Here is a 19,589-nt window from a genome sequence, read left to right as displayed (position 1 = left end):
ACAACCCCTAGCCCCCCTCCCAGTGCTCCCAGTTGCTCCCAGTGCCCCCAGTTGCCCCTACCAGCGGCTCCAGGTGCGGCAGACGCAGAGCTCGGGGGGGGAGAGGTGCAGGAAGACCCCCAGGACCCCCAAATCCCCCCCAAACCCCACTCCAGTCCCCCCCATATGACCCCTAGCCCCCCTCCCAGTGCTCCCAGTTGCTCCCAGTGCCCCCAGTTGCCCCTACCAGCGGCTCCAGGTGCGGCAGACGCAGAGCTCGGGGGGGGAGAGGTGCAGGAAGACCCCCAGGACCCCCAAATCCCCCCCAAACCCCACTCCAGTCCCCCCCGTATGACCCCTAGCCCCCCTCCCAGTGCTCCCAGTTGCTCCCAGTGCCCCCAGTTGCCCCTACCAGCGGCTCCAGGTGCGGCAGACGCGCATGCAGACGCAGAGCTCGCGGGGGGAGAGGTGCAGGAAGACCCCCAGCCAGACGTCCCTCTGCATGACGTGGGCGTCCCCGCTGTCCAGGGGCAGGCGGTCGGGGTCGGGGCTGGCGGGGGGGGGTCTCACCACGTGCCTCTCCAGGGGGGCGGGGGGCCGGGGGGGGGACGGCACCAAGGGCCAGGCCCTCAGACGTCCCTTGTCCCCCGGCCCGGCGGCGGCGACGGCGGCGGCCCCCCCAGCGCGGCCGCCCAGGGGGGGTTTGGCGGCGGGGGGGGCCGCCCCGTTATTGGGGCGCTCGTTATCGTCCTCGTCCTCGTCGTCCTCGTCGTCGTCGTCGGGGGCGGGGGGGCTGCAGGGCGGGGGGGGCGACCCCCCCGAGTCGGAGCCGGAGCTGGAGCTGGAGCTGGAGCTGGCGGGGGCCGGGACCCGCTCCAGGAGCCGGCACATCTGGCGGAACCGCTCCAGGCGCTCCCGCTGCCGCGTCCGGCCCTGCGGCACCCCGTCAGCTGGGGACACCGCGGGGGGGGGGGCAGGCGGGGGGCGCGGGGACACGGGGACACACCCCGGGGACGTGGGGACACAGCCCAGGAATGACAGGACAAAGCCCCGGGACAAGGGGACAAACCCCGGGGACAACGGGACAAGGCTCAGGGACACAGGGACAAAGCCCAGGGACGAGGGGACAAAACACGGGGACACGGGGACAAACCCCAGGGACATGGGGACAAAGCCCAGGAATGACAGGACAAAGCCCAGGGACAAGGGGACAAACCGTGGGGACACGGGGACACACCCCGGGGACATGGGGACAAAGCCCAGGAATGACAGGACAAAGCCCAGGGACAAGGGGACAAACCGTGGGGACACGGGGACACACCCCGGGGACGTGGGGACAAAGCCCAGGAATGACAGGACAAAGCCCAGGAACAGGGGGACAAACCCCGGGGACAACGGGACAAGCCTCAGGGACACAGGGACAAAGCCCAGGGACGAGGGGACAAAACACGGGGACAAATCCCAAGGATACGGGGACAAACCGCGGGGACACAGGGACACACCCCGGGGACATGGGGACACAGCCCAGGAATGACAGGACAAAGCCCAGGGACAGGGGACAAACTCCAGGGACAACGGGACAAGGCTCAGGGATACAGGGACAAAACCCAGGGACGAGGGGACAAAACACGGGGACACGGGGACAAACCCCGGGGACCAACCCCAGGGATGACAGGACAAACCCCAGGGACAAGGGGACAAAACACAGGGACGAGGGAACAAAACACGGGGACAAATCCCAAGGACAAGAGAACAAACCCAGGGGACATGGGGACAAACCCTGGGGACATGGGGATTAAGGCCAGGGACCAACCCCAGGGATGACAGGACAAAACACAGGGACAAGGGGACAAAACACAGGGACAAATGCCAAGGACACAGGGACAAAACACGCGGACAAGGGGACAAAACACGGGGACAAAGCCCAGGGACACGGGGACAAACCCCGGGGACAACGGGACAAGCCTCAGGGATACAGGGACAAACCCCAGGGACAAGGGGACAAACCCCAGGGACAAGGGGACAAAACACGGGGACAAAGCCCAGGGACAAGGGGACAAAGCCCAGGGACAAGGGGACAAAGCCCGGGGACAAGGGGACAAGCCTCAGGGACACAGGGACAAAGCTCAGGGACAAACCCTGGGGACACGGGGACAAAGCCCAGGGATGAGGGGACAAGGGGACAAAACATGGGGACAAACCCTGGGGACAACGGGACAAGGCTCAGCGACACAGGGACAAAGCCCAGGGACGAGGGGACAAACCCCAGGGACAAAACATGGGGACAAAGCCCAGGGAAAATGGGATAAGCCTCAGGGACATGGGGACAAACCCCACGGACCAACCCCAGGGACGAGGGGACAAAACCCAGGGACAAGGGGGACAAAACCCAAGGACAAGGGGACAAAACCCAGGGACGAGGGGACAAAACCCAGGGACAAGCCCCAGGGACACGGGGACAAAGCCCAGGGAAAACGGGACAAGCCTCAGGGGACAAAAGCCACGGACCAACCCCAGGGACGAGGGGACAAAACACGGGGACAAACCCTAAGGACGAGGGGACAAACCCCGGGGACAACGGGACAAGCCTCGGGGACACGGGGACAAAGCCCGGGGACGAGGGGACAAACCCCGGGGACCAACCCCAGGGACAAGGGGACAAAACACGGGGACGAGGGGACAAACCCCGGGGCCCAACCTCGGGGACGAGGGGACAAAGCCCGGGGCCACGGGGACAACCCAGGAGACACCACAGGGAGCCCCAGGGAACCCGGGGACAGCCCTGGGGACAGCCCTGGGGACGTAGGGGGGGCCCTGGGGACATTGGGGGTCCTGGGGACAACTTTGGGGACCTGGGGAGGGCCCTGGGGACACTGTTGGGGACGTGGGGGGGGCCCTGGGGGGGGCACTGGGGACACCCTTGGGGACGTGGGGGGGGGGTCTGGGGACGTGGGGGGGGCCTGGGGACATTGGGGTGTCCTGGGGACAACTTTGGGGACCTGGGGGGGGCCCTGGGGACACCCTTGGGGACATGGGGGGGGCCCCTGGGGGACGCTGGGGGTCCTGGGGACAACTTTGAGTCCCTGGGGGGGGCACTGGGGACACCCTTGGGGACATGGGGGGGGGCCCTGGGGGGGGCACTGGGGACACCCTTGGGGACGTGGGGGGGGCCCTGGGGACATTGGGGGTGTCCCTGGGGACACGGCGGGGGGCCCTGGGGACGCTGGGGGGGGGCCCTGGGGACAACTTTGGGGACCTGGGGGGGGCACTGGGGACACCCTTGGGGACCTGGGGGGGGGGCTGGGGACACTGGGGGGGGCTCTAGGGACATTGGGGGGGCCCTGGGGACACCCCCAACCACCCCGGGGACGCCCGAGGGGGCTTTTGGGGGGGGGGGACGGACGGACGGACGGACACATGCCCCCCCCCAGTGACAGGGGGTGACACAGGGACAAGGGGGTGACATGGGGGGGGGGGGGGGGGGTGACACGGGGGTGACTCACCTCGGGGTCGGGGGGGGCCGGAGGCGGGGGCCGGCCCCCCGGGGGGGGGGGGCTGCAGTTCAGGGGGGCCCCCCCACGGCGCCCCGTCCGTTGCCTCCACCTTGACAGGGGGGGGACGGGGACACAGAGGGGACATTGGGGACACCCGGGTGGGGGTAACGGGACCCCCGCCCCCCCCCCCAGCACCAAGGGGGGGGTGGGGGGGGGGGGAGGGGGAAATGGGGGGCCCCCCCCTGCGTTTTCTCACCTTCTTTTGGGGTCCGTCTCCCTCTTGCGCTTGGGGGGGGCCCCGTCGGGGGGGGGCGCGCGGGCGGGGGGGGCCCCCCTTGCGCTTGGGGGGGGGGGCGGCGGCGGGGGGGGTTCGTCCGTCAGCTTCCAGCGCACCCCCCCCTCCCCCCCCCCTTCCTCCGCCCGCCGCTTTCGGGCCCCCCTCCCCCGACTCCTGCTGGGGGGGGGGGGACACAGACACGTGAGGGGCAGGGACACCCCCCCCCCCCCAAAACCCCCGGGACCCCCCCAAAAACCACGTGTGTGTCCCCCCCCCACCCAAACCCCAGGGACCCCCCAAAACACAGGACCCCCCCCCCTCTCCAAAACAAGCCTTTGTGGATCCCCCCCAACCCCCCCCCCAGGGACCCTCCCCCCCCCCAGGGCCCCCCCTAAAACCCCTTCAGCCCCCCCAAAACCCCTCTGGGACCCCCAGAAACCCCCCCCCAGGGCCCACCCTAAACCCCCCCCAGGGACCCCCAAAACCCTCTGGGACCCCCCGAAACGCCCCCATGCCCCCCCCCCCCCCAAAACTCTCTGGGGCCCCCAGAAACCCCCCCCCCCAGGGACCCCCCCCAAAACTCCCAAAAACCCAAAACTCCCCGAAAACCTCCTAGACCCCCCTGACCCCCCCAGGGACCCCCAAAACCCCCCCAGGGCCCCCCAAAACCCTCTGGGACCCCCAAATCTCCCCCCAGGGATCCCCCAAAATGCCCAAGAACCCCCCAAACCCCCCCCAAAACCCCCCGCAGACCCCCCAAGAAAACCCCAGCCCCCCCCCCAAAACCTCCTAGACCCCCCCTGAGCCCCCCCAGACACCCCCAAAACCCCCCCAGGGCCCCCCAAAATCCTCTGGGACCCCCAAATCTCCCCCCAGGGATCCCCCAAAACACTCAAGAACCCCCCCCCAAACCCCCCTAAAAAAGCCCCTGCGGACGCCCCAACAAAGCCCCAGCCCCCCCCCCAAAAACCCCACTAGACCCCCCCAAAACCCCCCCAGGGACCCCCAACCCCCTCAAGGTCCCCCCCGAAGCCCTCTGGGACCCCCAAATCTCCCCACGGGAATCCCCAGAACACTCAAGAACCCCCAAACCCCCCCCAAAACCCCCGTGGACCCCCCAACAAAGCCCCAGACCCCCCCAAAAACCTCCTAGACCCCCCCAGACCCCCCAGGGACCCCCAAAACCCCCAGGGACCCCCAACCCCCCCAGGGCCCCCCCCAAAGCTCTCTGGGACCCCCAAATCTCCCCCCAGGGATGCCCAAAAACACTCAAGAACCCCCCAAACCCCCCCCAAAACCCCCCGTGGACCCCCCAACAAAACCCCAGCCCCCCCCAAAAACCTCCTAGACCCCCCCTGACCCCCCCAGGGACCCCCAGACACCCCCAAAACCCCCCCAGGGCCCCCCAAAACCCTCTGGGACCCCCAAATCTCCCCACAGGGATCCCCAAAAACACTCAAGAACGCCACAAACGCCCCCAAAAACCCCCACGGACCCCCCAACAAAGCCCCAGCCCCCCCCAAAACCTCCTAGACCCCCCCGACCCCCCCCAGACACCCCCAAAACCCCCCAGGCCCCCCAAAGCCCTCTGGGACCCCCAAATCTCCCGCCAGGATCCCCAAAACACTCAAGAACCCCCCAAACCCCCCCAAAAAAACCCCGCGGACCCCCCAACAAAGCCTCAGCCCCCCCCCAAAAACCCACTAGACCCCCCCAGACCCCCCCAGAGACCCCCAGGGACACCCAACCCCCCCAGAGCCCCCCCCAAAGCCCTCTGGGACCCCCAAATCTCCCCACGGGGATCCCCAGAAACACTCAAGAACCCCCCCAAACCCCCCCAAAAAACCCCCGCGGACCCCCCAATAAAGCCCAGCCCACCCAAAAAACCTCCTAGACCCCCCCAGACACCCCCAACCCCCCCAGGGCCCCCCCCAGGGCCCCCCAAAACCCTCTGGGACCCCAAATCTCCCGCCAGGGATCCCCAAAAACACTCAAGAACACCCCAACCCCCCCCCCAAAACCCCCGCGGACCCCCCAACAAAGCCCCAGCCCCCCCCAAAAAACCTCCTAGACCCCCCAGACCCCCCCAGACCCCCCCAAAACCCCCCAGGGACCCCCAACCCCCCCAGGGTCCCCCCCAAAGCTCTCTGGGACCCCCAAATCTCCCCCCAGGGATCCCCAAAAACACTCAAGAACCCCCCAAACCCCCCCCAAAACCCCCCGCGGACCCCCCAACAAAGCCCCAGCCCCCCCCAAAAACCTCCTAGACCCCCCCAGACCCCCCCCAGACACCCCCAAAACCCCCCCAGGGCCCCCCAAAACCCTCTGGGACCCCCAAATCTCCCGCAGGGATCCCCAAAAACACTCAAGAAACGCCCAAAACCCCCCCCAAAACCCCCCGCGGACCCCCCAACAAAGCCCCAGCCCCCCTCAAAAAACCTCCTAGACCCCCCCTGACCCCCCCAGGGACCCCAAAACCCCCCCAGGGCCCCCCAAAACCCTCTGGGACCCCCAAATCTCCCGCCAGGGATCCCCCAAAACACTCAAGAACCCCCCAAACCCCCCTAAAAAAGCCCCGCGGACGCCCCAACAAAGCCCCAGCCCCCCCCAAAAACCCCACTAGACCCCCCCAAAACCCCCCCAGGGACCCCCAACCCCCCCAGGGTCCCCCCCGAAGCCCTCTGGGACCCCCAAATCTCCCCACGGGAATCCCCAGAAACACTCAAGAACCCCCCAAACCCCCCCCAAAACCCCCGTGGACCCCCCAACAAAGCCCCAGACCCCCCAAAAAACCTCCTAGACCCCCCCAGAGACCCCCAGGGACCCCCAAAACCCCCCCAGGGACCCCCAAAACCCTCTGGGACCCCCAAATCTCCCCACAGGGATCCCCAAAAACACTCAAGAACGCCACAAACGCCCCCAAAAAACCCCCACGGACCCCCCAACAAAGCCCCAGCCCCCCCCCAAAACCTCCTAGACCCCCCCCGACCCCCCCCAGACACCCCCAAAACCCCCCCCAGGGCCCCCCAAAACCCTCTGGGACCCCCAAACCTCCCCCCAGGGATGCCCAAAAACACTCAAGAACCCCCCAAACCCCCCCCAAAACCCCCGTGGACCCCCCAACAAAGCCTCAGCCCCCCCAAAAAACCTCCTAGACCCCCCCAGACCCCCCCAGGGACCCCCAAAACCCCCCCAGGGCCCCCCAAAACCCTCTGGGACCCCCAAATCTCCCGCCAGGGATGCCCAAAAACACTCAAGAACCCCCCCAAACCCCCCCAAAAAACCCCCGCGGACCCCCCAATAAAGCCCCAGCCCCCCCCCCCAAAACCTCCTAAACCCCCCCTGAGCCCCCCCAGACACCCCCAAAACCCCCCCAGGGCCCCCCAAAACCCTCTGGGACCCCCAAATCTCCCGCCAGGGATCCCCCAAAACACTCAAGAACCCCCCAAACCCCCCTAAAAAAGCCCCGCGGACGCCCCAACAAAGCCCCAGCCCCCCCCCAAAAACCCCACTAGACCCCCCCAAAACCCCCCCAGGGACCCCCAACCCCCCCAGGGTCCCCCCCGAAGCCCTCTGGGACCCCCAAATCTCCCCACGGGAATCCCCAGAAACACTCAAGAACCCCCCAAACCCCCCCCAAAACCCCCGTGGACCCCCCAACAAAGCCCCAGACCCCCCAAAAAACCTCCTAGACCCCCCCAGAGACCCCCAGGGACCCCCAAAACCCCCCCAGGGACCCCCAACCCCCCCAGGGCCCCCCCCAAAACCCTCTGGGACCCCCAAATCTCCCCCCAGGGATGCCCAAAAACACTCAAGAACCCCCCAAACCCCCCCCAAAACCCCCCGTGGACCCCCCAACAAAACCCCAGCCCCCCCCAAAAACCTCCTAGACCCCCCCTGACCCCCCCAGGGACCCCCAGACACCCCCAAAACCCCCCCAGGGCCCCCCAAAACCTTCTGGGACCCCCAAATCTCCCCACAGGGATCCCCAAAAACACTCAAGAACGCCCCAAACGCCCCCAAAAAACCCCCACGGACCCCCCAACAAAGCCCCAGCCCCCCCCCAAAACCTCCTAGACCCCCCCCGACCCCCCCCAGACACCCCCAAAAACCCCCCAGGGCCCCCCAAAGCCCTCTGGGACCCCCAAATCTCCCGCCAGGGATCCCCCAAAACACTCAAGAACCCCCCAAACCCCCCAAAAAAACCCCGCGGACCCCCCAACAAAGCCTCAGCCCCCCCCCAAAAACCCCACTAGACCCCCCCAGACCCCCCCAGAGACCCCCAGGGACACCCAACCCCCCCAGAGCCCCCCCCAAAGCCCTCTGGGACCCCCAAATCTCCCCACGGGGATCCCCAGAAACACTCAAGAACCCCCCAAACCCCCCCAAAAAACCCCCGCGGACCCCCCAATAAAGCCCCAGCCCCCCCCAAAAAACCTCCTAGACCCCCCCAGACACCCCCAACCCCCCCAGGGCCCCCCCCAGGGCCCCCCAAAACCCTCTGGGACCCCCAAATCTCCCGCCAGGGATCCCCAAAAACACTCAAGAACGCCCCAACCCCCCCCCAAAACCCCCCGCGGACCCCCCAACAAAGCCCCAGCCCCCCCCCAAAAACCTCCTAGACCCTCCCAGACCCCCCCAGACCCCCCCAAAACCCCCCAGGGACCCCCCAACCCCCCCAGGGTCCCCCCCAAAGCCCTCTGGGACCCCCAAATCTCCCCACGGGAATCCCCAGAAACACTCAAGAACCCCCAAACCCCCCCAAAACCCCCCGCGGACCCCCCAACAAAGCCCCAGCCCCCCCCCAAAACCTCCTAGACCCCCCCTGACCCCCCCAGGGACCCCCAAAACCCCCCCAGGGCCCCCCAAAATCCTCTGGGACCCCCAAATCTCCCCCCAGGGATCCCCCAAAATGCCCAAGAACCCCCCAAACCCCCCCCAAAACCCCCCGCAGACCCCCCAACAAAACCCCAGCCCCCCCCAAAAACCTCCTAGACCCCCCCAGACCCCCCCAGACCCCCCCAAAACCCCCCAGGGACCCCCAACCCCCCCAGGGTCCCCCCCAAAGCCCTCTGGGACCCCCAAATCTCCCCACGGGAATCCCCAGAAACACTCAAGAACCCCCCAAACCCCCCCAAAAGCCCCCGCGGACCCCTCAACAAAGCCCCAGCCCCCCCCAAAAAACCTCCTAGACCCCCCCTGACCCCCCCAGACACCCCCAAAACCCCCCCAGGGCCCCCCAAAGCCCTCTGGGACCCCCAAATCTCCCCCCAGGGATGCCCAAAAACACTCAAGAACGCCCCAACCCCCCCCCAAAACCCCCACGACCCCCCAACAAAGCCCCAGCCCCCCCAAAAACCCCACTAGACCCCCCCAAAACCCCCCCAGGGACCCCCAACCCCCCCAGGGCCCCCCCCAAAGCTCTCTGGGACCCCCAAATCTCCCCACGGGGATCCCCAGAAACACTCAAGAACCCCCCAAACCCCCCCAAAAAACCCCCGCGGACCCCCCAACAAAGCCTCAGCCCCCCCCCAAAAACCCCACTAGACCCCTCCAGACCCCCCCAGAGACCCCCAGGGACACCCAACCCCCCCAGAGCCCCCCCCAAAGCCCTCTGGGACCCCCAAATCTCCCCACGGGGATCCCCAGAAACACTCAAGAACCCCCCAAACCCCCCCAAAAAACCCCCGCGGACCCCCCAACAAAGCCCCAGCCCCCCCCCCAAAACCTCCTAGACCCCCCCCGACCCCCCCAAAAGAGGGTGCCCCCCCCCACCTTGGCGCTGCGCCCCTCCCGCTTGCACTTGGGGCACTCCCAGCAGTTGGGGATCTCGGGGTTGATCACCGCCTCCGCGCGCCCCATCTGCCCCCACCAAAACAAAAAAAAAAAAAAAGTGGCGGGGGGGGGGGCTCAGAAATTAGGGATCCCCCCCATGGAAGCGGGGGGGGGTCCCCTAAATACCGGGGGGGGGCTTCAAAAGGTGAGGGAAGACGGGAGAGACGCAGCGTCTCGGACAGCTCGCGGGCGCCCCGAAAGGGGGGTTTTGGGGGGAAAAAAAGAGGGGGAAAAGCTGGGGGGGGGGGAAAGGGGTGTTGTGTGTGTCCCCCCCCCCAAAAAAAATTTGAGGGGGGGGCGGTACCTGGAGGCAGCGGGGGTGGACGATCTCGCTGCAGAGCGTGCACTCCATCAGCGAGAGCTCGAACTTCTCCTCCGGCCCCTCGGCCGATTCCTCCCGGCCGGCTTCCCCGCAGGCCAGGCACACGGCCGTGTGGGGCAGCACCGGCTGGGGGGGGGCAAAAAAAAGGCGGGGGGGTCAGGGCACCCCTAAACCCCCCCCCCGGCACCCCAAAATCCCCACAACCCCCCCAAAACCTCCCAAACCCCCCCCAAATCCTTGTACAGCTTCCCCGAGGCAGCCCCAGCGTCCCCAGGCACGCGGCTGTGTCGGGCAGCACTGGGTGGGGGGGGGGCAAAAAAAAGGGGGGGGGTCAGGGCACCCCTAAACCCCCCCCCCCGGCACCCCAAAACCCCAAAACCCCCCCCAACCCCCGCCAAACTGCCCTACATCGCCCCCCAAGGCAGCCCCAAGCTCCCCAGGCACGCGGCCGTGTGGGGCAGCACTGGCTGGGCGGGGGCAAAAAAAAGGGGGGGGGGGGGGTCAGGGCACCCCTAAACCCCCCCCCGGCACCCCAAAATCCCCACAACCCCCCCAAAACCTCCCAACCCCCCCCCAAACCCCCCTACACCCCCCTGAGGCAGCCCCAGCCTCCCCAGGCACAGCGCTCTGTGGGGCAGCAGCGGCGGGGGGGGGGGGGGCAAAAAAAGCTGGGGGGGGGGTCAGGGCACCCCTAAACCCCCCCCCGGCACCCCAAAATCCCCACAACCCCCCCAAAACCTCCCAACCCCCCCCCAAACCCCCCTACACCCCCCTGAGGCAGCCCCAGCCTCCCCAGGCACAGCGCTCTGTGGGGCAGCAGCGGCAGGGGGGGGGGGGCAAAAAAAGCTGGGGGGGGGGTCAGGGCACCCCTAAACCCCCCCCCCGGCACCCCAAAACCCCAAACCCCCCCCAACCCCCGCCAAACTGCCATACATCGCCCCCCAAGGCAGCCCCAAGCTCCCCAGGCACGCGGCCGTGTGGGGCAGCACTGGCTGGGGAGGGGGCAAAAAAAAGGGGGGGGGTCAGGGTACCCCTAAACCCCCCCCCGGCACCCCAAAATCCCCACAACCCCCCCAAAACCTCCCCAACCCCCCTACACCCCCCTGAGGCAGCCCCAGCCTCCCCAGGCACAGCGCTCTGTGGGGCAGCAGCGGCGGGGGGGGGGGGGGCAAAAAAAGCTGGGGGGGGGGGGTCAGGGCACCCCTAAACCCCCCCCCGGCACCCCAAAACCCCCACAGCCCCCCCAAACCCCCTTAAAAGCCCCCAAGGACCCCCCCAGGGGTCCCTTGGAGCCTCCTCCAGACCCCCAAACCCTCCCAGGGACCCCCCAAACCACCCCAGGGATCCCCAAATCACCCCCGGGACCCCCCAAACCCCCTTGGGGGTCCCCAAAACCACTCCATGGCCCCCCCAAACCCCCTCGGGGGTCCCCAAAACCACTCCATGGCCCCCCCAAATCCCCCCTGGGGGTCCCTCAGAGCCTCCTACAGACTCTCAACGCCCCCCAGGAACCCCCCAAACCCCCCCAGGGATCCCCAAATCACGCTTGGGACCCCCCAGATCCCCTCAGGGGTCCCCAGAACCCCCCCAATGGCCCCCCCAAATCCCCCCCGGGGACCCTGGGAGCGTCTTACAGACCCCCAAACCCCCCCCAGCAATCCCCAAACCCCCTTGGGGGTCCCCAAAACCCCCCCATGGCCCCCCCACATCCCCCCCGGGGACCCTCGGAGCCTCCTCCAGACCCCCAAACCCCCCCAGGGATCCCCAAATCACCCCGGGAACCCCCAAACCCCCTCGGGGGTCCCCAAAACCACTCCATGGCCCCTCAAAACCCCCCCAGGGACCCCCCAAACCACCCCAAGGATCCTCAAATTACCCCCGGGACCCCCCAAACCCCCTCGGGGGTCCCCAAAACCACTCCATGGCCCCCCCAAATCCCCCCTGGGGGTCCCTCAGAGCCTCCTACAGACTCTCAACGCCCCCCAGGAACCCCCCAAACCACCCCAGGGATCCCCAAATCACCCCTGGGACCCCCCAAACTCCCTCGGGGGTCCCCAAAACCCCCCCATGGCCCCCCCAAGTCCCCCCCGGGGGTCCCTCGGAGCGTCCTCCAGACCCCCAACCCCCCCAGCAATCCCCAAACCCCCTTGGGGGTCCCCAAAACCCCCCCATGGCCCCCCCAAATCCCCCCCGGGGACCCTGGGAGCGTCTTACAGACCCCCAAACCCCCCCCAGCAATCCCCAAACCCCCTTGGGGGTCCCCAAAACCCCCCATGGCCCCCCCACATCCCCCCCGGGGACCCTCGGAGCGTCCTCCAGACCCCCAAACCCCCCCAGGGATCCCCAAATCACCCCGGGAACCCCCCAAAACCCCCACCCCGGGGGTCCCTCCGAGGCCCCCAAACCCCCGTGCCCCCCCCCGCCCCCCGGCGCGTTTCGGGGGGGGGACGCTCACCGCGGTGCACTGCCGCAGCAGGCAGGACTGCTTCATGCGCCCCGGCCCCCCGAACTTCTTCATGTCGCGGCAGAAGTGGCACTCGCCGCACTCGGAGCGCAGGCAGGCCCGGCACCTCCGGCACCGCGTCCGGCGCCGCCGAGCTCCTGCCCCCGCCCCGCGGCTCCGCATTGGCCCCCGCTCCCCCCTACGCCGGCCTGGGGACGCGGGGGGACACGGCGGGGGACATGGGGACATGGTGGGGACGCGGGGGACACGGGGACACGGTGGGGACGCGGAGATGGCGGGGCACGCGGCGACATCATGGGGATGCGAGGACATCACAACGACGCACGGACATCGTGGGGACGCGGGGACGGCACGGGACGCGGGGACATTGTGGGGACGCGGGGACGGCACGGGACGCGGGGACATTGTGGGGACGCGGGGACGGCGGGGGACGCGGCAACATCATGGGGATGCGAGGACATCACGAAGACGTGGCGACATCATGGGGACGCGGGGACATCATGGGGACGCGGGGACACGGTGGGGCACGCGGGGATGGCAAAGGACACGGGGACATCATAGGGATGCGGGGACATCACGGGGACGCGGGGATGGCAGGGGACGCGGGGACATCGTGGGGATGCGGGGACATCATGGGGACGCAGGCACGGCACAGAACGCGGGGACATTGTGGGGACGTGGGGATGGCAGGGACGGCGGGGACATCATGGGGACGCGGGGTTATGGCGGGGACACGGGGACATGGTGGGGACATCATGGGGACGTGCGGACGTGGTGGGGACGCAGGGATGGCGGGGGACGTGGGGACATGGTGGGGATGCGGGGACGGCGGGGGACGCGGGGACATCGTGGGGACGCAGGGACGGCGGGGGACGTGGGGACATGGTGGGGACGTGGGGACAGCGGGGGACGCGGGGACGGCGGGGGACGCGGGGACGGCGGGGGACGCGGGGACATGGTGGGGACACGGAGATGGCGGGAGACGCGGCGACATCACGGGGATGCGAGGACATCACGAAGACGTGGGGACATCACGGGGACGCGGGGACATCGTGGGGACGCGGGGACACAGTGGGGGACGCGGGGACATCATAGGGATGCGGGGACATCACGGGGACATGGCGATGGCAGGGGACGCGGGGACATCGTGGGGATGCGGGGACATCATAGTGACGCAGAGACGGCAGAGAACGCGGGGACATTGTGGGGACGTGGGGATGGCAGGGGACGCGGGGATGGCAGGGGACGCGGGGACACGGTGGGGGACGCGGGGACATCGTGGGGACATCGTGGGGACGTGGGGACATCGTGGGGACGTGGGGACATCGTGGGGACGCAGGGATGGCGGGGGACGTGGGGACATGGTGGGGACGGCGGGGGACGCGGGGACATCGTGGGGACGCGGGGACATCGTGGGGATGGCGGGGGACGCGGGGACATCGTGGGGACATCGTGGGGACATGGGGACATCGTGGGGACGTGGGGACAACAGCGGAATGTGGGGATGGTGGGGGACGCGGGGACATGGTGGGGACACGGGGATGGCAGGGGACGCGGGGACATCGCGGGGACAGCGGGGACATCGTGGGGATGGCGTGGGACACGGGGACGGTGGGGGACATGGTGACATCATGGGGACATGGAGACGGCGGGGGACGCGGGGACATCGTGGGGACATGGGGACACCGTGGGGACCGGGGCAGAGAAGGGACAGCCGGGGACACGGGGACATCAGGGACCAGGGCGGAGAGGGGACGTCGCGGGGACCAGGGACACCGATGAGGGTTGGGGACGCGGCGGGGACCAGGGCAGCGAGGGGACAGCGGGGGTGAGGGGACAGTATGGGGACACGGGGGCGGGGGGGGGGGGAATTGGGGACGTCACAAGGATGGGGATGTCACCGGGATGGGGGACATCGCGGGGGCCGGGGACCACAAGGGACACGGGGACAGGGGACAGCGTGGGGACAAGGGACGGCGTGGGGACACCGAGGGGGGGGGGACACACCGTGGGGGAAGCGGCGGGGACCGTGGGGACACCGTGGGGACATCCCGGAGCCCGAGGTGACACCGAGGGGACGCGGTGGGGACATCCCAAGGACCGTGGGGACACCGTGGGGACCATCGCGGGGACCGAGGGGACATTCCGGGACCCGAGGGGACACCGCGGGGACATCCCGGGGACGGTGGGGACCCGGCGGGGGCCATGGCGGGGGACACCGAGGGGACATCCCAGCAAGGGAAGGGACACCGCGGGGACCGAGGGGACACGGAGGGGACATCGCAAGGACCGTGGGGAGGGACCCCGCGGGGGCCATGGCGGGGACACCGCGGGGGCGGCGGGGCCGGTGCGGGGGAGGCGGAGGAGGAACCGGAGAGAGAGAGAGAGAGACACGGACGCCCCGTTAGTGTCACCGGGGGGGTGGCGACACCCCGGGGGGGGGGGTGGGAGGGGACACAGGTGCCACCACCCCGCCCCCCCCCCCCCCCCCACCGGTGCGGGCCTCACCTGCAGCCGGGCCGTGGGGCCGGGAGCGGCGCCATCCCCGGGGGGGCCGGTGGCGGGAGGCGGCGGCGGGGGGGACACGGGACACCCCAGAGCGGGGGAGGGAGGGAGGGAGGGAGGGAGGGGGGGAGGGAGGAGGCCGCACCGGGCCGCCGCCGCCGCCGCCAACCCCTCCCCCCCCCCCCCCCGCTTCTACCTCCCCCCCCCCCCGGGCCCCCCCCCCGCGGGAGCGGCGGCGGCGGGCGAGGAGAAGGGGGGCGGGGAGGGGGTCTTTCTTCCCGCCCCCCCCCACCCCCGGCACTCCCCCGGGGCGAGGCCGGGGCCCGGCGGCGGCGGCGGCGGCGGCGGCGAGGGAAGGAGGGAGCCGGGGCGGGCGGGCGGCCCGCCGCCCCTACGCAAAATGGCGGCGGCGGCGCGGGGGACGACGGGAGGCGTAGTCCCCCCGCCCGCCTCAGCCAATCAGCGCCCGCCCCGCGCCGCGCCCCGCCCCGCCCCTTACCATAGAGTCGGGATCTCGCCGCGGTGGGGAAGGGGAGGGGGGGCGGTCCGCCGAGGCGGATAGAGCGGCCCGTTGAGGCGGATAGAGCGCCCCCCCGAGTGGAGGCGGGGGGGGTGTTGGGGAGGTGGGAAGAGGAAGTGGCGTCCCGGAAGTGCCGGGCGTCAACGGCGGCGCTTCCGGCTGGCCGGGCCCGGCGGCCGCGGGGCAGCAGCAGCGCCGGCGGGGGGGGAGGGGGGGGGTCGGATGGGGGGGGCCCGACGGCGGGTGAGTGGGGTTTAGGGGCGGGGGAGGGGTCCCTAGTGGGGATCGGGGAGGACAGAGCCCGGGGGGGGGGGCCTGGGGCTATGGGGGGGGTCCCAGTATAGACTGGGGGGCCTTGGGCCTATGGGGGGGGTCCCAGTATAGACTGGGGGGGTCCCGGTATAGGCTGGGGGGGTCCCGGAGCTACTGGGGGGTCCCATTATAGATTGTGGGGGCTTTGGGGCTATGGGGGGGTCCCAGTATAGATTGGGGGGGTCCCAGTATAGACTGGGGGGGGTCCCGGGGCTACGGGGGGGTCCCAGTATGGATTGGGGGGGTCCCAGTATAGACTGGGGTGGACTTGGGGCTATGGGGGGGGGATCCCAGTATAGACTGGGGGGGTCCCAGTATAGGCTGGGGGGGCCTTGGGGCTATGGGGGGGTGTCCCAGTATAGACTGGGGGGGTCCCAGTATAGGCTGGGGGGGCCTTGGGGCTATGGGGGGGTGTCCCAGTATAGACTGGGGGGGTCCCGGTATAGGCTGGGGGGGTCCCGGAGCTGCTGGGGGGTCCCAGTATAGACTGTGGGGGCCTTGGGGCTATGGGGGGGTCCCAGTATAGATTGGGGGGGTCCTGGTATAGACTGGGGGGGTCCCGGGGCTACTGGGGGGTCCCAGTATGGATTGGGGGGGTCCCAGTATAGACTGGGGTGGCCTTGGGGCTATGGGGGGGGGATCCCAGTATAGACTGGGGGGGTCCCAGTATGGGCTGGGAGGGCCTTGGGGCTATGGGGGGGTGTCCCAGTATAGACTGGGGGGGTCCCAGTATAGGCTGGGGGGGTCCTGGGGCTACTGGGGGGTCCCAGTATAGATTGGGGGGGCCTTGGGGCTATGGGGTGGAGTCCCAGTATAGACTGGGGGGGTCTTGCAGCTATGGGGGGTGTCCCGGTGTACACTGGGGGCCCCCTGGGGCTCTGGGGGGGCTCTCAGGGCAATGGGGGGGCCCCAGCTCACCCCTCCCTCCCCCCCCAGGGCCGGGGGCTGTCGGTGCTGGGGGTCCCGCCATGGAGGAGGGGGGGGGGCTGGGAGAGCCCCCCCGGGAGCTGCAGCGGGACGCCGGCCCCCCGGGTAAGGGCTGGGGGGGGGGTGGGGGTGGGGGAGAGGGGGCCCTTGGGCACCTTGGGGGGGGTCCCTGAGCCTTTGGGGGGGTCCCCGGGGGAGGGGACGGGGGGGCCGTGGGGACAGAGAGAGGGACAGACGTGGGGACAGGGAGGGGGACACGGTGTGGGGGGGGAGGGGGATGTGGGGCCGGGGGGGGGGGTGATATGGGGACAGGGAGGGGGCCATGGGGACAGAGGAGGGGACACGGGGACAAGGAGTGGGGACGTGGGGACAGGGGAGGGGGATGCGGGGAGGGGGAGGGGGACGGGGAGGGGACACGGGGACAGAGGGGGGGACACGGGGACAGAGGGGGGGACGGGGAGGGGGACATGGGGACAGGGAGAGGGGACATGGGGACAAGAACGTGGGACGGGGGGGGGGACATCGGGAGAAGGGACAGCGGCCCAGAGGGGACCCGGGGACGGGGAGCGGGGCCGTGGGGCCAGGAATGGGGGCCGGGGAGGGGGTCACGGGGCCGGGGAGGGGCCGTGGGGCCGGGGAGAGGGACACGGAGCCGGGGAGAGGGGGACGCGGGGGCAGAGAGGGGCCGAGGAGGTGACACGGGGCCGCCCTGACCCCCCCCCCCCCCCCTCTCCCCGCAGCCGCCTCCCCCGCCCCGTCCCCGCGCTGGCGCCGCCGCCGCCGCTGCCCCCCCCGGGACGCCGCCTCCCCCCCCCGGCCGCCTTCCGCCGCCCCGGCCTCCCCCCCGCCGCGTCCCTTCGCCTGCGGCGAGTGCGGGAAGCGCTTCGGCCTCAGCTCCCACCTCATCCGGCACCAGCGCAGCCACACGGGCGAGCGCCCCTTCCCCTGCGGCGCCTGCGGCAAAGCCTTCGCCCAACGCTCCGACCTGGCCCGCCACCACCGCACCCACACCGGCGAGCGCCTCTACGCCTGCGGCGACTGCGGCAAGCGCTTCGCCGAGAGCTCCCACCTCCTGCGCCACCGCGTCACCCACTCGGGCGAGCGGCCCTTCCAGTGCCGCCTCTGCGGCAAGAGCTACGGCGACAGCTCCTACCTGGCCGTCCACCAACGGGCTCACACCGGCGCCCGGCCCTACCGCTGCCCCCGCTGCGGCAAAGCCTTCGCCCGCAGCTCCACCTTGGCCCGCCATCAGCGAGTCCACGGCTTGGCCGGGAAGCCCCCAGCCTTGGAGGACGAGTGGGAGGGGCTACGAGGCGGCCGCGCCCCCCTAGAGGGGCTCCGCCCCCTGTGGCAGAGGGGCTGGAGGGAAAGGACCCCCCCAAACGCCTCGGGTCCCGACGGCCAGGACGGGAAGGAAGAGCGCGGGAACGAGCCACGCCCGCTAGAGGGCAAGTGGGAGGGGCTACGAGGTGGCCACGCCCCCATAGAGGGGCTCCACCCTCTGTGGGGGGAGTCCTGGAGGGCAGGGACCCCCCCAAATGGGTCCGGCCCCAATGGCCAGGACGTGAATGAAGACCGTGGGAACGAGCCCAGCCCGCTAGAGGACAAGTGGGAGGGGCTACGGGAAGGCCACGCCCCCACCGAGAAGCTCCACCCCCTGTGGGAGGGGGCGTGGAGGGGGGGATCCCCCCCAAAGGGCTCAAGCCTTAACGGCCAGGACGTGAATGAAGAGCGCGGGAACGAGCCACGCCCGCTAGAGGGCAAGTGGGAGGGGCTACGAGGTGGCCACGCTCCCATAGAGGGGCTCCACCCCCTGTGGGGGGGGTCCTGGAGGGCAGGGACCCCCCCAAATGGGTCCGGCCCCAATGGCCAGGACGTGAATGAAGACCGTGGGAACGAGCCCCGCCCGCTAGAGGACAAGTGGGAGGGGCTACGAGAAGGCCACGCCCCCACCGAGAAGCTCCACCCACTGTGGGAGGGGACGTGGAGGGGGGGATCCCCCCCAAAGGGCTCAAGCCCTAACGGCCGGGACGTGAATGAAGAGCGCGGGAACGAGCCACGCCCTCCAGAGGACAAGTGGGAGGGGCTACGAGGTGGCCACGCCCCCATAGAGGGGCTCCACCCCCTGTGGGGGGGGTCCTGGAGGGCAGGGACCCCCCCGAATGGGTCCGGCCCCGAGGGCCAGGACGTGAATGAAGACCGTGGGAACGAGCCACGCCCACAAGGGGGCACGTGGGCGGGGCTACAGCGCGGCCACGCCCCCACGGACAGGCCACGCCCCCTGCGGGAGGAGCCGCGGCGCGGCCCCGCCCCCTCTGAGGACAAGCCCCGCCCCCTGAGCGCCGATTGGCCGGCCCCCGGCGGCGGCTCCGCCCCCCGGGGGCTGCGGGTGGGGGGGGAGTGGGCGGGGCTCCTGGCCACGCCCCCCCGCCCGCCGGCGGCCAATCAGCTGCGGGTGGTGGGGTGGCAGTGGGGGGTGGGGTGAGGTGGGGGGCGGGGGGGGGCTGTTGCCAGGCAACGGCGGCCGTCAATAAAGACGTCACCACACTCGGCTCCGCCTCCTTAAAGCGACCCGCGGCCATTTATTGCTCGTTCTCCCCTCCCCTGGGCTCCTATTGGCCGGCGGAGGGCTTGTGCCCGCCCCCTCTGCCTTCCCATTGGCCGGCGGAGCCGCGGGGCCCACCCCCTGCCTACCCATTGGCCGCGGTGGCCGCTGTGCCCGCCCCGCGCTGTCTGCGCCGCCTTCCTATTGGCCGGAGCCGCCGCCGCGCCCGCCCCGCGCTCCCATTGGCCGGCAGCGCCGCCCCCGCCCCGCTCTCCCGTTGGCGGCCGCGCCCGCGCGTCCCCCCCCCCGCTCCCCCCCCACCCCTCCCGCCCGCCGCGCGCTGATTGGCCGCGCCTCCCTTTTCCCCGCCCCTGCCGCCCTCTGATTGGCCGCGCGCCTCTCCCTCCGC

The 19,589-nt window shown here is 70.5% G+C and overlaps 3 protein-coding genes across 3 annotated transcripts; 1 reads left to right on the top strand and 2 right to left on the bottom strand.

Annotated features, from left to right (window-relative positions):
* Window positions 1-362: 362 nt before the first annotated feature.
* On the bottom strand, window positions 363-3,561 carry LOC141737193 (F-box/LRR-repeat protein 19-like). The gene is made up of 2 exons (XM_074571835.1): window positions 3,483-3,561; window positions 363-912 (listed from the first exon to the last, which is right to left on the bottom strand). Exon 2 carries the CDS (start codon window positions 868-870, stop codon window positions 388-390), a length of 483 nt encoding a protein of 160 aa, XP_074427936.1. The 5' UTR covers window positions 871-912; window positions 3,483-3,561; the 3' UTR covers window positions 363-387.
* On the bottom strand, window positions 3,301-14,776 carry LOC141737192 (uncharacterized). The gene is made up of 6 exons (XM_074571833.1): window positions 12,363-14,776; window positions 9,890-10,033; window positions 9,526-9,612; window positions 3,730-3,927; window positions 3,483-3,582; window positions 3,301-3,320 (listed from the first exon to the last, which is right to left on the bottom strand). Exons 1-6 carry the CDS (start codon window positions 12,774-12,776, stop codon window positions 3,301-3,303), a joined length of 963 nt encoding a protein of 320 aa, XP_074427934.1. The 5' UTR covers window positions 12,777-14,776.
* On the top strand, window positions 12,815-19,120 carry LOC141737191 (uncharacterized). Its single transcript, XM_074571832.1, has 4 exons — window positions 12,815-13,015; window positions 15,381-15,639; window positions 16,645-16,740; window positions 17,376-19,120. The coding sequence occupies exons 1-4, from the start codon at window positions 12,815-12,817 to the stop codon at window positions 19,118-19,120; spliced, it is 2,301 nt and encodes a 766-aa protein (XP_074427933.1).
* Window positions 19,121-19,589: the final 469 nt, after the last annotated feature.

Source organism: Larus michahellis, unplaced genomic scaffold (genome assembly GCF_964199755.1).
Source record: "Larus michahellis unplaced genomic scaffold, bLarMic1.1 SCAFFOLD_465, whole genome shotgun sequence".
NCBI lineage: Eukaryota > Metazoa > Chordata > Aves > Charadriiformes > Laridae > Larus > Larus michahellis.
Note: the sequence above shows the minus strand (reverse complement) of the source record. Positions and strands in the feature narration are given on the sequence as shown.

Coding starts and splice junctions, on each gene's coding strand:
- LOC141737193 (XM_074571835.1), bottom strand. CDS start 870: ATGTGCCGGCTCCTGGAGCGGGTCCCGGCCCCCGCCAGCTCCAGCTCC.
- LOC141737192 (XM_074571833.1), bottom strand. CDS start 12,776: ATGTCCCCGCGTCCCGTGCCGTCCCCGCGTCCCCACAATGTCCCCGCG. Junction 10,034..12,362: donor TGCTGCGGCAGTGCACCGCG/GTGAGCGTCCCC, acceptor GCCCCCCCCCAG/CCGGTGCTGCCCCACACGGC. Junction 3,583..3,729: donor GAGACGGACCCCAAAAGAAG/GTGAGAAAACGC, acceptor CCCCCTGTCAAG/GTGGAGGCAACGGACGGGGC.
- LOC141737191 (XM_074571832.1), top strand. CDS start 12,815: ATGGGGATGCGAGGACATCACGAAGACGTGGCGACATCATGGGGACGC. Junction 13,016..15,380: donor GGGACATCATGGGGACGCAG/GCACGGCACAGA, acceptor CCCTTACCATAG/AGTCGGGATCTCGCCGCGGT. Junction 16,741..17,375: donor GCGGGACGCCGGCCCCCCGG/GTAAGGGCTGGG, acceptor CTCTCCCCGCAG/CCGCCTCCCCCGCCCCGTCC.